Genomic DNA, 13,579 nt, shown 5'->3' on the forward strand with positions numbered 1-13,579 from the left:
AAGTAAACCTTTCTGCACTATTTAGAGTGTCTCCCCTTAGACAAAAATAGTTTTTGAAATGGCACACAAAATCCTGTTCCTCAAATAAACTTTCTGTCTTTAAAATTATTGGGATGTGTGGTTCAGTACCTGGTGGACAGGATTCACAGTGGTAGGATCCTGGTGTGTTCACACACTCAACCAGCGGAGCCACAGAACAGCCACCGTTATTCACTTCACATTCATTTATATCTTGGCAATCCAATCCATTGCCATGCCAGCCTGGAAAAAAAAAAGGCCTGAAAAGTCAGTTCTATAGACATTTTCCCCCCTGTAGATAAATATTCTAAAGCCAGAGAAATGTAAATAGTTTAAAAATATTATTGGAGAAATAGATAATTAGTAAAACATGTATGAGTATCTAAGGAGAGCACAGAAGTGAGGATGGATGGGAAAAGGGCTTTAATCATAGGATGGCACCATTTAATAGTTAGAAGGAGAGGGGGGGATACAGAAACAGGAAAGAGTCAGTGCGGAAAAACAATGTATACAACTTTGTAAGTAAACCAGTATAAAATACAAAGTTTATATTAAAAAAAAAAAAGTCAAATCTGTTCAACTGAAAGACCTACAAACAATTCCTACCAGACTGGAAAAAAGAACCATTTCTAGAATCCAGTTCTTGGTGAGTAAATGAGATACCCTCATAACCTCTTAGATATTTAGTTATAATAATCTATGTAACAGTATGCATTTAAAAATTTTAAAATATATACTATTGGACTAACATATCCAACATTCAATGCTTATTGAACATTAATAAAACCACAAGTATACAAAGATACTATTTTTGGAATATTGTGCCCTAGACAGGAATAAAACCCCCAATGGATAGATCATAGCTGAATACATCACACATCATATATGTCACTAAATCCTAAAAGGATTTTGTTTGTTTGGTTTTTAATAACTGCAAACACACACATGAAAAGAAATTCTCCACATAAATCTTAATTGAATGGATCAAATTTTACAAAAATGGACAAAGTATGCTATCAGTTAATATCTATGCATGTGTTTGTATGCGTATAGGAAAGATAAATATAAGAGAACTGACAGAATTCTTATTAAAAGAACAAGATTGATTGTGAAGATAAAAAGCATTTTACTTGAACTATTTCTGGTTTATTCATATCATTCAAACAAATTTATATTGCTCTTATAATTAAGATTATAAGAGTGTTTAAAACATCACTGCCATCAAGTTAAGCCTGATGTGATAGTGAACCTCTCTTGGTTTCTGTGGCTGTAAATTTTAACCGGAGGGGGCTTCCCTTTCTCTCCTGCAGTAGCTGATGGATCTGAAAAATCCAATTTTAGGTTAGCAGTTCAGTATGTTACACACCACACCACCAGAGTTTTCGGCTCTTTTAAAGCCTATAAAATGTTCATAAATTTTGATATAAACAAATTAAAAAACAAAAATTAAAAAATATAAATCTAGGAATCTATAAGATTGCAATGTGTGGAGAAAGAAAATAGCATGCACATGGAGAAACATTTAGAAGGAAATATGTACAAATATTAATGGTGGTCCTCTGAATGATAAGATGAAACAGTATTTTTATCTAGTTTGTTTACATATTTTATAATTTATTTTATAGCTGTGTATATGACATTTATAGTGGTAAAAACAAAATAATGGAGAAATTAAAGTCTTTAACTTGTTTTTTTAACTTCTTTTTCATCTCCTCAAACCTAAACTTATGTTGTTGTTGTTGTTAGGTGTCGTCGAGTTGTAGATGACTCATAGCAACCCTATGAATGAAAGGCCTGAGCACTGTTTAGAGAGTTTCCAGAGGCAAGCCATATCAGAACTGGATGCCACTCCTGCTTCCAAGCTTGATTTAATCAGGACGCTCCACCAAACACTGCCCACCATGGATAACCGTTATCACATTTGGCACATCAGTGTCATAGTGTTTAGCATCACAGCAACCACGAGTTACCTCTGTACAGCAATGCACAGATCAGTGTTATACAACCTACAAGAATGTTTCACCAAAAAAACAATTTGAACCAAGCCTGAGTGCCACAGATTAAAATCACCTACCTTGGGCTTGGTAGCATAACTTTCTGTCCATTATGCCAAAGTAGCTCTATGTTGTTGTTACACACTGAGTGGATCATCAGGTGTGTGGGGTTTTCTTGGCAGGATGAAATAATGCTCTGCGGCTCAGCCTAGTCTCCAAATTCTGGCTGACCTAGGTTTGAACTCAGTTGTTTATAAACCGTGTGACTTTGAGTTACTTATTTAACCTCTTTAAACCTCCAGTTTTCATAGTTAAATTGGAAGAGTAATAATTCCTATCATGTTTGTCACTTCAGGAACTACAACAAAATTTCCCACCATAATGTCTACAAGGATTAAATGGCATTCACCCTAAAACATGTGTCACTTTGTCTAAGCCGTGAGTCTCAGTAATTTGTCTATTATGTAATGATGCCATTATCACCTTGATGCGATCTTATGTGTTCAGTCTGTGAACTTTAAGGGGATTAGGGTAAAATGCAGTATCTTTACTCAGGTCACAGTCCTGATCTAAAGGAAGTTACCTTAGGGTGTTACCTGAATCAGTAGAAGAGAGGAGAAAAGGAGGAGAGGATGGAAAGAGAGAAAGAGAACTCAGGATCAAAAAAGTAAAGCCTGGATCATAGACTCAAGAAAACCTTATATTTTGGTACCTCTCAGATCCAGGAGAATATTAATGTCAAGACAGATGGAGATCTCCAAGGAATGCTAGGACTAAAGGTGCTAAAAAAGAAGGAACTTTCTCCTAAACTATAAGTCAACAAATGGAGAAAATTTTCCACCTAAGCTCTTTTCTTATTCCCCTCAAGTCAGAACCAACTATAGTTGACACTCCAGTAATACCCTAATGCTATAAATCACCCATCACTCTGTCATTGAATGTAGAACCAGCAAAGAGGAGTGGCTTTTGGGTTAGTAGAGCAAATCCCTACCAGTGTTCTCCAGCTGTAATGCCCCAAATTCAGAGGTTCGGAACCACCAGCTGCTCCATGGAAGAAAGACAGGCAATCTCCTCCCATACATTTAACAGCCTCTGAAAACCACTGCAAAGTCAGCTATGGGTCTATTCTGATTCACAAAGTAAGGGACAAAGTTTGGACTCAAATGTAGGCAGACTTGGAGTTCACATATTTTTTTTGAGACTTGGCACATGGTATCCTCTGGAGATTTAACTTCTATTGGTTTGGATTGGAGATATTTATTGTTATTTATAAAAAAATTATTCAAACACAAACACTGAAATAGGCACTGTTGTTATTGTTGTTGTTATGTGCCATCGAGTTGCCTATGACTCATAGTGACCCTATGTACTACTAGACTCTAACGGAAAACCCCAAAAGTCAAATAACTTGACAAAGATTGCAAACATCTGTTTGTATGAGTGTGGGACTTGAGGGCATGTCTAATTAGCTGATGGCCATAGGAATGAGATATTTTACTTCACAAACTCAATGGTCAATCTTATCCTAAAATTTGATTCTTAACAATCAACTTCTATTTTATATAAATCCCCACCTTTGTCATGAAATTTCTTCAGCAGTGTGGGGTTTTGTCTGTTTCTGGTTTTTTTTAATTATTTTATTTTGGTTTGCTTACAGAGTTTACATACATTGTGCTTCACTCTGTTCTTTATTCACATTGTGTGTCATACGATCATTCACCGTTGGACGATGTCCACCATTACCCTGTCTTTTCAGGTCCCTATTGAATGTACCATGGACTGCCAGGAAAACAAACAGATTCATCCTGGAGAGGATTAAACCAAGCAACTCCTTGGAGGCAAGGATTCTGGGGCTTCATCTGACATACTTTGGACATGTTGCCAGGAGGGATGGGTCCTTGGAGAGGGACATCATGCTTGGGAGGGTGGAGGGAAGACCCTCTATGAGATGGATTGATTCGGTAACTGTGGTAATCGGGGTGGGTGTGTCGGAGGCAGTGCGGTTGGCACAGGATAGAGCAGGGTTTAGGGCTGTTGTGCATAGGGTCGCTATGAGTCGGAAACGACTTGATGGCACATAACAACAACAACAACCAGACCTTTCTCCTTTGTTTTACCCCTCCCTCAACCCACCAGATAATGCAACACTGTGATTTCATCCCTACTCATATGAGCTCTGGTGACCTACTGGTAAGGAGTTGCACTACCAACCCAAAGTCATATGGTTCAAGTCCATCAGCTGTTCTGATGGGAGAAAGTTGGGCGATTTCCTCCTGATTTACAGCCTCTCAAAACCCAGTGGAGGGTCAGCTATGAATCAGTTCTGACTCAACAGCACATAAAACAATAAACAGCAAATTATGTTACTTGGGCCCACTACTTAAGCTTTGTATTATTATTATTATTATTATTTATTCGAGGCTACCAAGCCACAAGTGGGTGACTCTAATATGCGGCCCTAAGGCCTGTCTTTTTAATTATTTGATGAAACATTCTTTTAGGTCATATAGCCCTGGTGTGTCCACTTGCCATACAGAGGCAACCTGTGGTCACTGTGAAGCTGAACACTGTGACACTGACGTGTCAAATGCAATAATAGTTACCCATGGTGGACAGCGTTTAGTGGCGCTCCCCGGCTAAAACAAGCTTGGAAGTAGGAGCGATATCCACTTCTATATATAGCTTGCCTTGGGAAACCCTATGAACATGGAGAAAGGATGCAACTGTCAGGACTTTCATTCATAGGGTCGCTATAAGTCGCCTATGACTCGATGGCACTTAACAACAACAATAACATCATGATGATGATGGTGATGATTAGGTGTGTGTGTGTGTGTACTGTCAAATTGGATCTGATTGGTACAGGAGGAGATTGTATTTAAGCATTTTAAGCCTCCAGACTTAACAGAAACCATTCATTGTATTAAGGTATTTGGTTGCTCACATCCTCGAGTCCCTCCATGAGAGGAAACAAGGCAGTCTGGGCTGGGAAAGATTCAGAGCCTTGGAAATCCTATGGGAGCAGTTTTATTCTGTCCTCCATGGTCACTAGGCTTGACTTGATGGCAGTAATTTTGTTTTCTTTTTAAAATAGTCATATCATTGGTAGCAGAAGGCAATCAGTCCTAGCACCATGCCTACATGGCATGCAGAGGCTAGAGGCCTGACCTCTGGCACTGGGAACAATGGCTCTGGCTGGCATGCAGAGCCCACATACCTGATGGACAGGCCCCACAGTAGAAAGAGCCTTGAGTGTTGTAACACTGGACATGCGGTGAACACGGTGCGGGCTCGAGGCTGCACTCATCTATGTCCTCCGAGCAGGTGGCATTGTTTAGTGATTTTGTCCACCCAGCATGGCAGATGCAGCTGTACATGGGCTGCATGATGATGAGAGCAGCAAGGAGAAAAGAACAATCCAGAAATTGAGCAAAAGGCAGTGAAACTGAAAGGGCTTTGAACATCTCACCAAGATTCAAATTGTTTATCCTCTACCATTCATTTTCATAAAACCAATTGAAAGACTTTTTTTTTAAATTTCCCTTCCTGTATGATTAAGTATTTACCCAAGACCATGCAAAAAAAGAGAAGCATCTTTATTTCTGAGTAAAAGAAACCTATAATTTGCCCCAATGATGCCAGGGGAAAGCAACAACAATCAAGAACTGTAAGTCAATATAATTAAAGTCAATCAACTCAGCCTGCTGTGTTTTTAGAAAAGAAAACACCCATGTAGGCACAGACTTTGGAAAATCAATTCTGTTTGTTTCTTTTCTGAACGTCTCTCCTCTTCCCCACCCCATCTGTCATTAGAAGGCAATCATTTTCCATCATATGGGTCAGGAAAAAAACCCAAAAAACAACCACCCCACAGTATTAAAAATAATGATGATTATTTCTTCTTCACCACAGGCAGAGCCCAGGATGCAGAGGCCAGGCCACCTTTTATGTCAGGTATCAAGGTTGTGAGAACCAGAGGATCAAGTTGAGGTACTGAAAAGTGGGTTTAAAGTGCCTGTAGCACTCACAATGGTTCAGGAATCAGGAAAAAACCCAACAAACAATCCAGAGCCTACCATTGCATTAACAACAAGACTGGGACTTCTATGTGTCACATCTAACCACTGTTAGAGCTCACAGGGCGTGCTGAAGGTATGCTCCACAGGTGGGTTCATGAAGAATAATAAGAGCAGTAATATTTTCATCAAACCATAACCTCTGTGTCTATTTCCTGCTAATGTGCAGCGACTCCTTTCTCTCCAACTGTGCCCTTCTAAAGGGCAGGAAGTGTCTTCTTCACCTTTGAACCTGCACAGGTAATACTAACATACAGGTAGTCTCCAGGACAGGATATATTCGAGTTCTGATGAGCCACACTTAACGGCAGTCTGTTTTTCACAGTGTTTTGGTTTTTCCTTTTATTTTACTTCCCCTCTCCCCAATTATTGTTAGTAATATATTCTACAGACAATGTAAGCATGCAGTTTGCTGAGAAAGTTTATATGCCCTCTTTTCCAACTACCCAAAACAAAATAATATATAATAATATATATCTGATGATTTAGTGGCACGGAATTTGGCTACAATACCAAAGGCATGCAGTTCAAATCCACCAGATGCTCCACAGGAGAAAGATGGGCAAACTCCTCCCACGCGACTAAACTGCCTCTGAAAAATCCACTGGAAGTTCAGCTATGTGTCAGCTCTGACTTAATAATACTCAACAAGAACATAAAGTTGTTGTTGTTGTTGTTGTTATTGTTACTGTTATTATGTGCCATCGAGCCACCTGCGACTCACAGAAACTCTATGTACACAGCCCTACACCCTGCTCTATACTGTGCCAGTTTTACTGTCTCCGACACACCTACCCCTATTATCCCAGTCACTGATTCAATCCATCTCCTCGAGGGTTTTCCTCTCCTGTGCTGTCCCTCCATGTTCCTAATCATAAATAAAGGAAGTGTTCAACTTACCTCACAAGAGACTTAGAGTAGAGTTATTGGAACAGAATCTTATGTTAAGTTGGGGGCTTAATCCTGTGCAATCACCACAGGATAAAGCATTAATAACCTCAGATCTCTACTAGTTGTAGAGCTGCTTTTGGGGAAGGGACCCACCTGTTCAACTTGAGTTCGAGGTAAGTTCTCACAGATGCCATGGTCACAAAGGTGCTTAGAGCCTCTTTCACAGTCATCGTATTTGTGTGCGCATTGGGGTCCATACGTATCAGCTGAGCAACGGCAACTGTTGGTAACAAAGACTATGTCAGACTTCAAGATGGTCTGTTGGGATCGACACACAACATGATTAAAATGGCATCCAAAGATGTGATGGGCTGGAGTCTTGGAAGAAAATGACTTTGCTTCATGCAGCAGAGTAAATGTGTCATCATTTCAAATATAGGCATATTGCAGGTTCATCAGCTCCAGGCCACCACAATACAGCAAGAGTCACAAGAAAGTGAATCAGATGAGCTTTTTGTTTTCCTATTGCAGGTGAAAAGTTGTTTTTATACTGTAATCTAGTAAATGTGCAATAGCATTACGAAAAAGTTTGGCATCTTATGAGAATCACCAAAATGTAACACAGAGACACAAAGTGAACATACACTATTGGAAAAATAGTGCCCTTATACTTGCTCCATGCAGGGTTACCACAAACCTTCAATTTATGAAAAAGTGTGTCTTCAAAGTGCAATAAAGTGAGGTACAATAAAACAAGATATGTCTGTACAATGTTTGAGGTGAACTACTTTACTACCAGGGCAAGTATACAACTATAAATTATCTTGAGATCAAGTTATCAAACGCTGCTTTCAAGTGTTAGACATCTATTAGCCAACGATGTCCGAAGTGACTTTAAAAAGTGATAGGTCAAAGATGTAAACATGTTGGCAATGGCATTCGCTGTCCATCTAACAAGTTGCCCCACTAGGCAGGATAAGTGACCTTGACTAAACTGATACATTCCAAAAAGCCCTCAAGAACTGTATGCCTTCATCTACACATATATTTAAAATGTATTTTTAAGTAACTCATGGTTGCTGTGAAGCCGAACACTGTGACAGTGAGTCAAATGCGAGAATGGTTACCCATGGTGGACAATGTTTGGTGAATCTCCCCAATTAAAACAAGCTTGGAAGCAGGAGTGGCATCCACTTCCATAATAGCTTGCTTCTGGAAACACTATGAACCTGGAGAAAGGATGAAAGTTATACATGAGGTACCTAGGACTTTCATTCATAGGTTCGCTATGAGTCACCTGCGACTCAATAGCACTTAACAACACAACGAACAAATAATATTTTGTATGCTTGTTCAATATATAATTTAATATATGATTGCATAAAAAAGTTTTATCAATAAATTATACTTCTGAGGATTCCACAGTTCCTTCTCAAAGCCAATAAATAAAGAGAGGAAGGAATCTAATTACTCATTTCTTACTTGTGACTTTTTGTTTGCTTTCTCTTTTTACACTTTTCATTCTCATATTGTTAACTTTTCTATTTCATGGTACCCAGCTCTACAAGGAATATTCATTCACTGAATTTAGCTATTCTTTTGGAGACGATCAGCCTACTGCTGTCAAGTTTCTTCAGATTCACAGGACCCTCGATTGGGTTTCTGAAGCTGTAAATCTTTATAAGAGGAGACTGCCCATGTTTCTCCTATGAAGCAGCTGGTGGAGTAGAACTGAAACCTAATAAAACCAGATTTTGCTTTATCTCTTCACCACTTGCTATTATTATCCATGAGGGGGTGAGTGAGGTAATTATGGGTAAATGAACACATGCATGCACACACACAGAGCAAAACAAGTGAAAAAGATTTATGACGACAATAAGTCAGAGGCACAGCTAGTGAAAGATGGGCCATGCAAAAGAGTTAATGTGAAAAAGAAAGAAGAGGGGGAAGGGTGAAGGATCCCTGAAAAGGTAGGTGTGAACCCAAATCTTATAGCATGCTATCACAATAAGAGAGAGAAAGAATGACCCTCAGCATGGCCACTGCTTTTACTGACTCCCAACCTCCTCAAACTTGGTCTTAGTCCAGCACAACCTAAGGATTTGTGTGATTGGCTGGGGTGGGGATTACTTCTTCGTCTTGGCGGAAATACTATTGCTTTGGTGCTGGAGTAATAATTTCCTTCCCATTTCCTCGGAGACTCCAGCCCTTTTCAATAAGCGTGAGAGAGACCAGGTAGCAACTGTATCCCCTAAGAATCCCTGACCTTTGCTTAGCACCACAACATGTAACATACTACTCCACCACAGCCCCTTTGCAGAACTTTAGAGCCGTTCATACACATATCTGAGTGTGTGACCCAGTCAAAGGCAGGTTATGTCAAAATGAGCACTAATTTCATATCTGAGGTCTAAAGGCAGACTCTTACAGGAAGTACCCAGAAAATAAGGTTTATCTTATCAATAATCACTTTATTACTGGAAAGGATTTAGGAAAAGATTCTGGTCCAAGGACCTGCAGTAGGTAAATCCTATCTTTATCTTTCTCTTCCTTCTCCCCTGCTGTCACTCAGAGATAAGTAAACTTTAATCCTACACAATTCTCTAAATAGCTAAAAGTACGTTTCTTTCATTTTAGACAATGTGACAAAATGAAGGGATAAAAGAAGCTAAGTACTTGACAAATTTCCCAGCAATGATCCTCAAAAATAATTACTGTTATTCCCATTTTACTGACCAGGTTCACATTGCTCAAAGCTAAACAATTTAGAAGTTACAGAAGATATCTGGGAGTAAAGCCCCAAGCCATAATGCTTATAATAGACAAACTAGGATCAAGATTAGAAGGTCTAGTTTATGGTATAAAGAGACTGCCAAATATAGCCAAAAATGCATAATCTGAAAAGGATAAAACTGATGGATGGAACTTTCTAAAGATTAAACCTCTGTACTCATCAGAAACTTTTCCCAACAGGATAAAAAGATAACCTAACCAACTGGAAAAACCCCCAAAAACATTTAGCAGTACCATCTCAGATGAGAGTCTCATAAGAAAAATTTACATAACCCTACATGGCCTCCACAAGAGAAAGACTGATAACCCAATTGCAAAATGGGCAAAAGACATGGAAAGACTTTTCACAGATGAAGATATTCAGATGGCTAACAAACACATGAAGAAATGCTCTAAATCACTGGCAATAAGAGAGATGCAAATCAAAACCACAATGAGATATACCATCTCACCCCAGTAGCAATGGCAAAGTTTAGCAGGGCAGCAAGCAAAAAATGCTGGCAAGGATGTGGAGAGGTGGGAATTCTCATCCACTATTGGTAGGATTGTAAAATGTCACAACCATTCTGGAAGACAGTTTGCCATTTCTTCTAAAAGTTGAACATAAAAAGTCCATATGACCCAGCTTTCCCACTACTAGGAATATACCCCAAGGAAATTAGAACTGAGATACAAATGAAGATCTGTACACCAATGTTCATAGCAGCATTATTCACCATCTTGAGAACATAGAAATAGCCCAAATATCCAACCACAAATAAATGGATTGAGAAATTGTGGTACATTCACACATGGATTACTGTGCAGTACTCAGAAACAATATCTTTTTTTAAAGCTATATAACTTGGGAGGGACTAGAGAGCATTACCCTGAGTGAACTAACTCAGTCTCATAAAGGACAAATACTGCATAAGACCATTATTGTAAAAATAGATGGATAACTAGTAAGATGTGTATAGAGATCCAAAGAAGGGAAAGGGTGGCAGTGGAGGGTGACCACAGGTAGAGACAAAAAAAATCACAGACTGGCACAACTGGTGGGTGGAGGGAAGGGGTAAAAGAAATGGAAAAGACCTAGTAGGGACCTGAAAAGATGAGGCATAGTCCAATGGTGACTAATTTTATATAACACAATGTATGGGAATGACTGTATGAAATATAATGTCATTGAAGGGAAGTGTGGGGGGAAATATTTTTAATAAAAAGAAAAATGTCTCTTCTTAACATTCTTTTTTAAAAAAGTAATTACTTATATGTTGTCCTCAAGTGAAAAGTTATATATTTTATTCTTAAAAGTAAAGTACTTAGATTTTTGTCTTAATACTACTGATTTAGCAGAAGTCTTAGTAACTTTCTATTGCTGACATGGTTCCAATAAAAGAAAGTTGGATTTGGCAGTTTGTTGTTGCTATTGTTAGGTCTTGTCAAGTTGAGGAAGACTCATAGTGATCCCATGAACAACAGATCTGAATCCTCTCTAATCCTGTGCCATCCTCACAATCTCGGGCACACTTGAGCTCACTGCTGCAGTCAATATGTCACTCTACCTGGTTGGGGGTCTTCCTCTCTTTAACCATCCTTCAAACTTCCCAAGCACGATGTCTCTCTGTAAGGGACATCATCCTTGTCTCCAAGGAGCACTCTGGCTTCTCCTTCTCTAAGATATAACTATCTGCCTTTTGACAGTCAAAGGATTTTCAATACTCTTCTCCAACACCACAGTTCAAAGGCATCAATTTTGTCTTCTGTCATCCTTATTCATTGTCCAGTTCTCAGCAGCATAGCAAGTGACTGAAAAGAACATGACCTGAATCAAGTGTACCTTAGTCTTCAAACTAACATCATTGCTTCTCAGTAATTTGGAGAGTTCCCTGACTTTCTCAGTGCAATATGAGAATTTTTGCAGACTCTCTCAGTGCAATAAGGTTCCTTGGTACAGCTGATACCAAGTGTATTGCCTGTGAATCCAAGTGAGATGAAGTCGTTAGTTTTAATCTTTTCTCCATGATATTGCCTATAGGCCCAATTGTGAGAATTTTTTTTTCTTGGTGTTGAGGTACAATCTATATTGAAGGCTATATTCTTTGATCTTCTGCTGCAAATGTTTCAAGTCCTCCTCACTTTCAGCAAGGAAGGTTGTGCCATATGCATAACATAGGCTGTAGAGGAATCTTCCTCCAATCCTGACGCCATCCCTTTTTCATGAAGTCCAACTTCTCAGATGATTTTTTTTCAGCACATAGATTGACTAGGTATGGAGAGAGGATACAGTCCTGATGCATACCTTTCCTGATTTTAAACCATGCTGTGTTCCCTTGCTCTGTTTGGACAATAGCTTCTGGGTCTAGGTACAGATTTCATATGACCACAATTAAGAGTTCTGGAATTCTCAGTCTTCTCAAGATTAACCATAATTTATTATGAACTACAGAGTCAAATGCCTTTTCATAATCAATAAAACACAAAAAGATATTCCTATGATATTCTCTGCTTTTAGCCAAAATCCATGTGACATCAGCATTAATATCCCTGCTGCCATGGCCTTTTCTAAATCCAGCTTGAACTTCTGACAGTTCCTTGTCAATGTACTGTTCAAGCTATTTTTGGATGATCTTCAACAATATTTTGTTTGCATGTGATAATAATGATATTGTCTAATAATGTCCCCTTTCTATTAGATCACCTTTCTTGTTCATAGTCATAGTTTAATTGTATTACTGTCTAGGATTTAATATTAATACAACTGACACACTGAAAGAGGCAACAAATTTAAAGCCTAACTACCATCTAAGAAAAACCAGATTGTTTTCACCATTTAAAGTCTGTTGTTGTTTTGTGCTGACTTTCAGACTTCATGCCTTTGTGTTGGCAGTAAAGCTCCTTATCACTGGGCCACCACTCCCTCTAGTTTTCCCTTAGCAAATGTCTTTCACAAAAGCACTTCTAGCCTCAGGGAAGTCACTCATTAACAAGCATTTGACCTCTCATTATTAATAGAACTCAAGCAAGTACTTAAATGCTCACTTTTTCATAATACAAAGATTTCACAAAGCAAGAATATTCTCTTATGCTTAAGCACATTTAAAAATTGTTCTTTTATTACTTCAAAGAGTCTTTGTTATACGCTTGAAAGTGTAGATAATCAACTGGGATTCATGAAACTTCAGAATGTATTTCCATGTCAAGATCAGAAACCTATATTTAAATGTTCTGCACTTGGATATCCTCTAGAAAGTATATGAAAAGTGGAGACTAGAAAGACAAAATTATGTTAGAATCAACACAACTCCCAACATTTTTTTTCTAATAGGACCATACAAGAGAAGGGTGCTCTAGTGGCACTACCATTGTGTACTTGACTGCTAATTGCAAAGTCTGTCACTCAAAACCACCAGCAGACTCCTTGAGGGAATGATGTGGTGGTCTGCATCTGTAAAGACAGTCTCAGAAGCTCCTTACGCCAGTTCTACTATTTTCCAGGGTCACCATGAATGGAGATAAACTCAGTAGTACAGTACACGACAGCAACATGAGAGACAATTTAATACTGGTCTCTCAGAACTGAACCTGCAACTTAGGTACTTCCCAGCAAATAAAAACGTGTCCCCCTCTCTTTCAGAAATTCCAGGGTGGTGCAAATGGTTATGTGCTGGTGTACAAAATAAAATGCTGGCAGTTTGAATATCCTGAGAGGCAATTCAGCAATTTATTCGAAAGGTCTAGTAATCCACTTCTAATAGGTTATAGTCATCATAGTAATTTTTAGGTCTATCATGAGTCCAAATCAAAGATATACATATATAA

The 13,579-nt window shown here is 38.7% G+C and overlaps 1 protein-coding gene across 1 annotated transcript in view; it reads right to left on the minus strand.

Moving 5' to 3' along the window:
• LOC102869221 (cubilin-like) overlaps positions 1-13,579 on the minus strand; it is a 396,294-nt gene that overhangs the window by 367,089 nt on the left and 15,626 nt on the right. The window contains exons 7-9 of the mRNA XM_006894323.1: positions 7,133-7,259; positions 5,230-5,392; positions 130-261 (exon numbers count right to left, since the gene is read on the minus strand). Coding sequence (XP_006894385.1) covers positions 130-261; positions 5,230-5,392; positions 7,133-7,259 — 422 coding nt within the window. The remainder of the gene's footprint in view (positions 1-129; positions 262-5,229; positions 5,393-7,132; positions 7,260-13,579) is intronic.

The sequence above is a fragment of the Elephantulus edwardii genome, unplaced genomic scaffold (assembly GCF_000299155.1).
Source record: "Elephantulus edwardii isolate Elephantulus edwardi_28Jun2011 unplaced genomic scaffold, EleEdw1.0 scaffold00139, whole genome shotgun sequence".
Classification (NCBI taxonomy): Eukaryota; Metazoa; Chordata; class Mammalia; order Macroscelidea; family Macroscelididae; genus Elephantulus; species Elephantulus edwardii.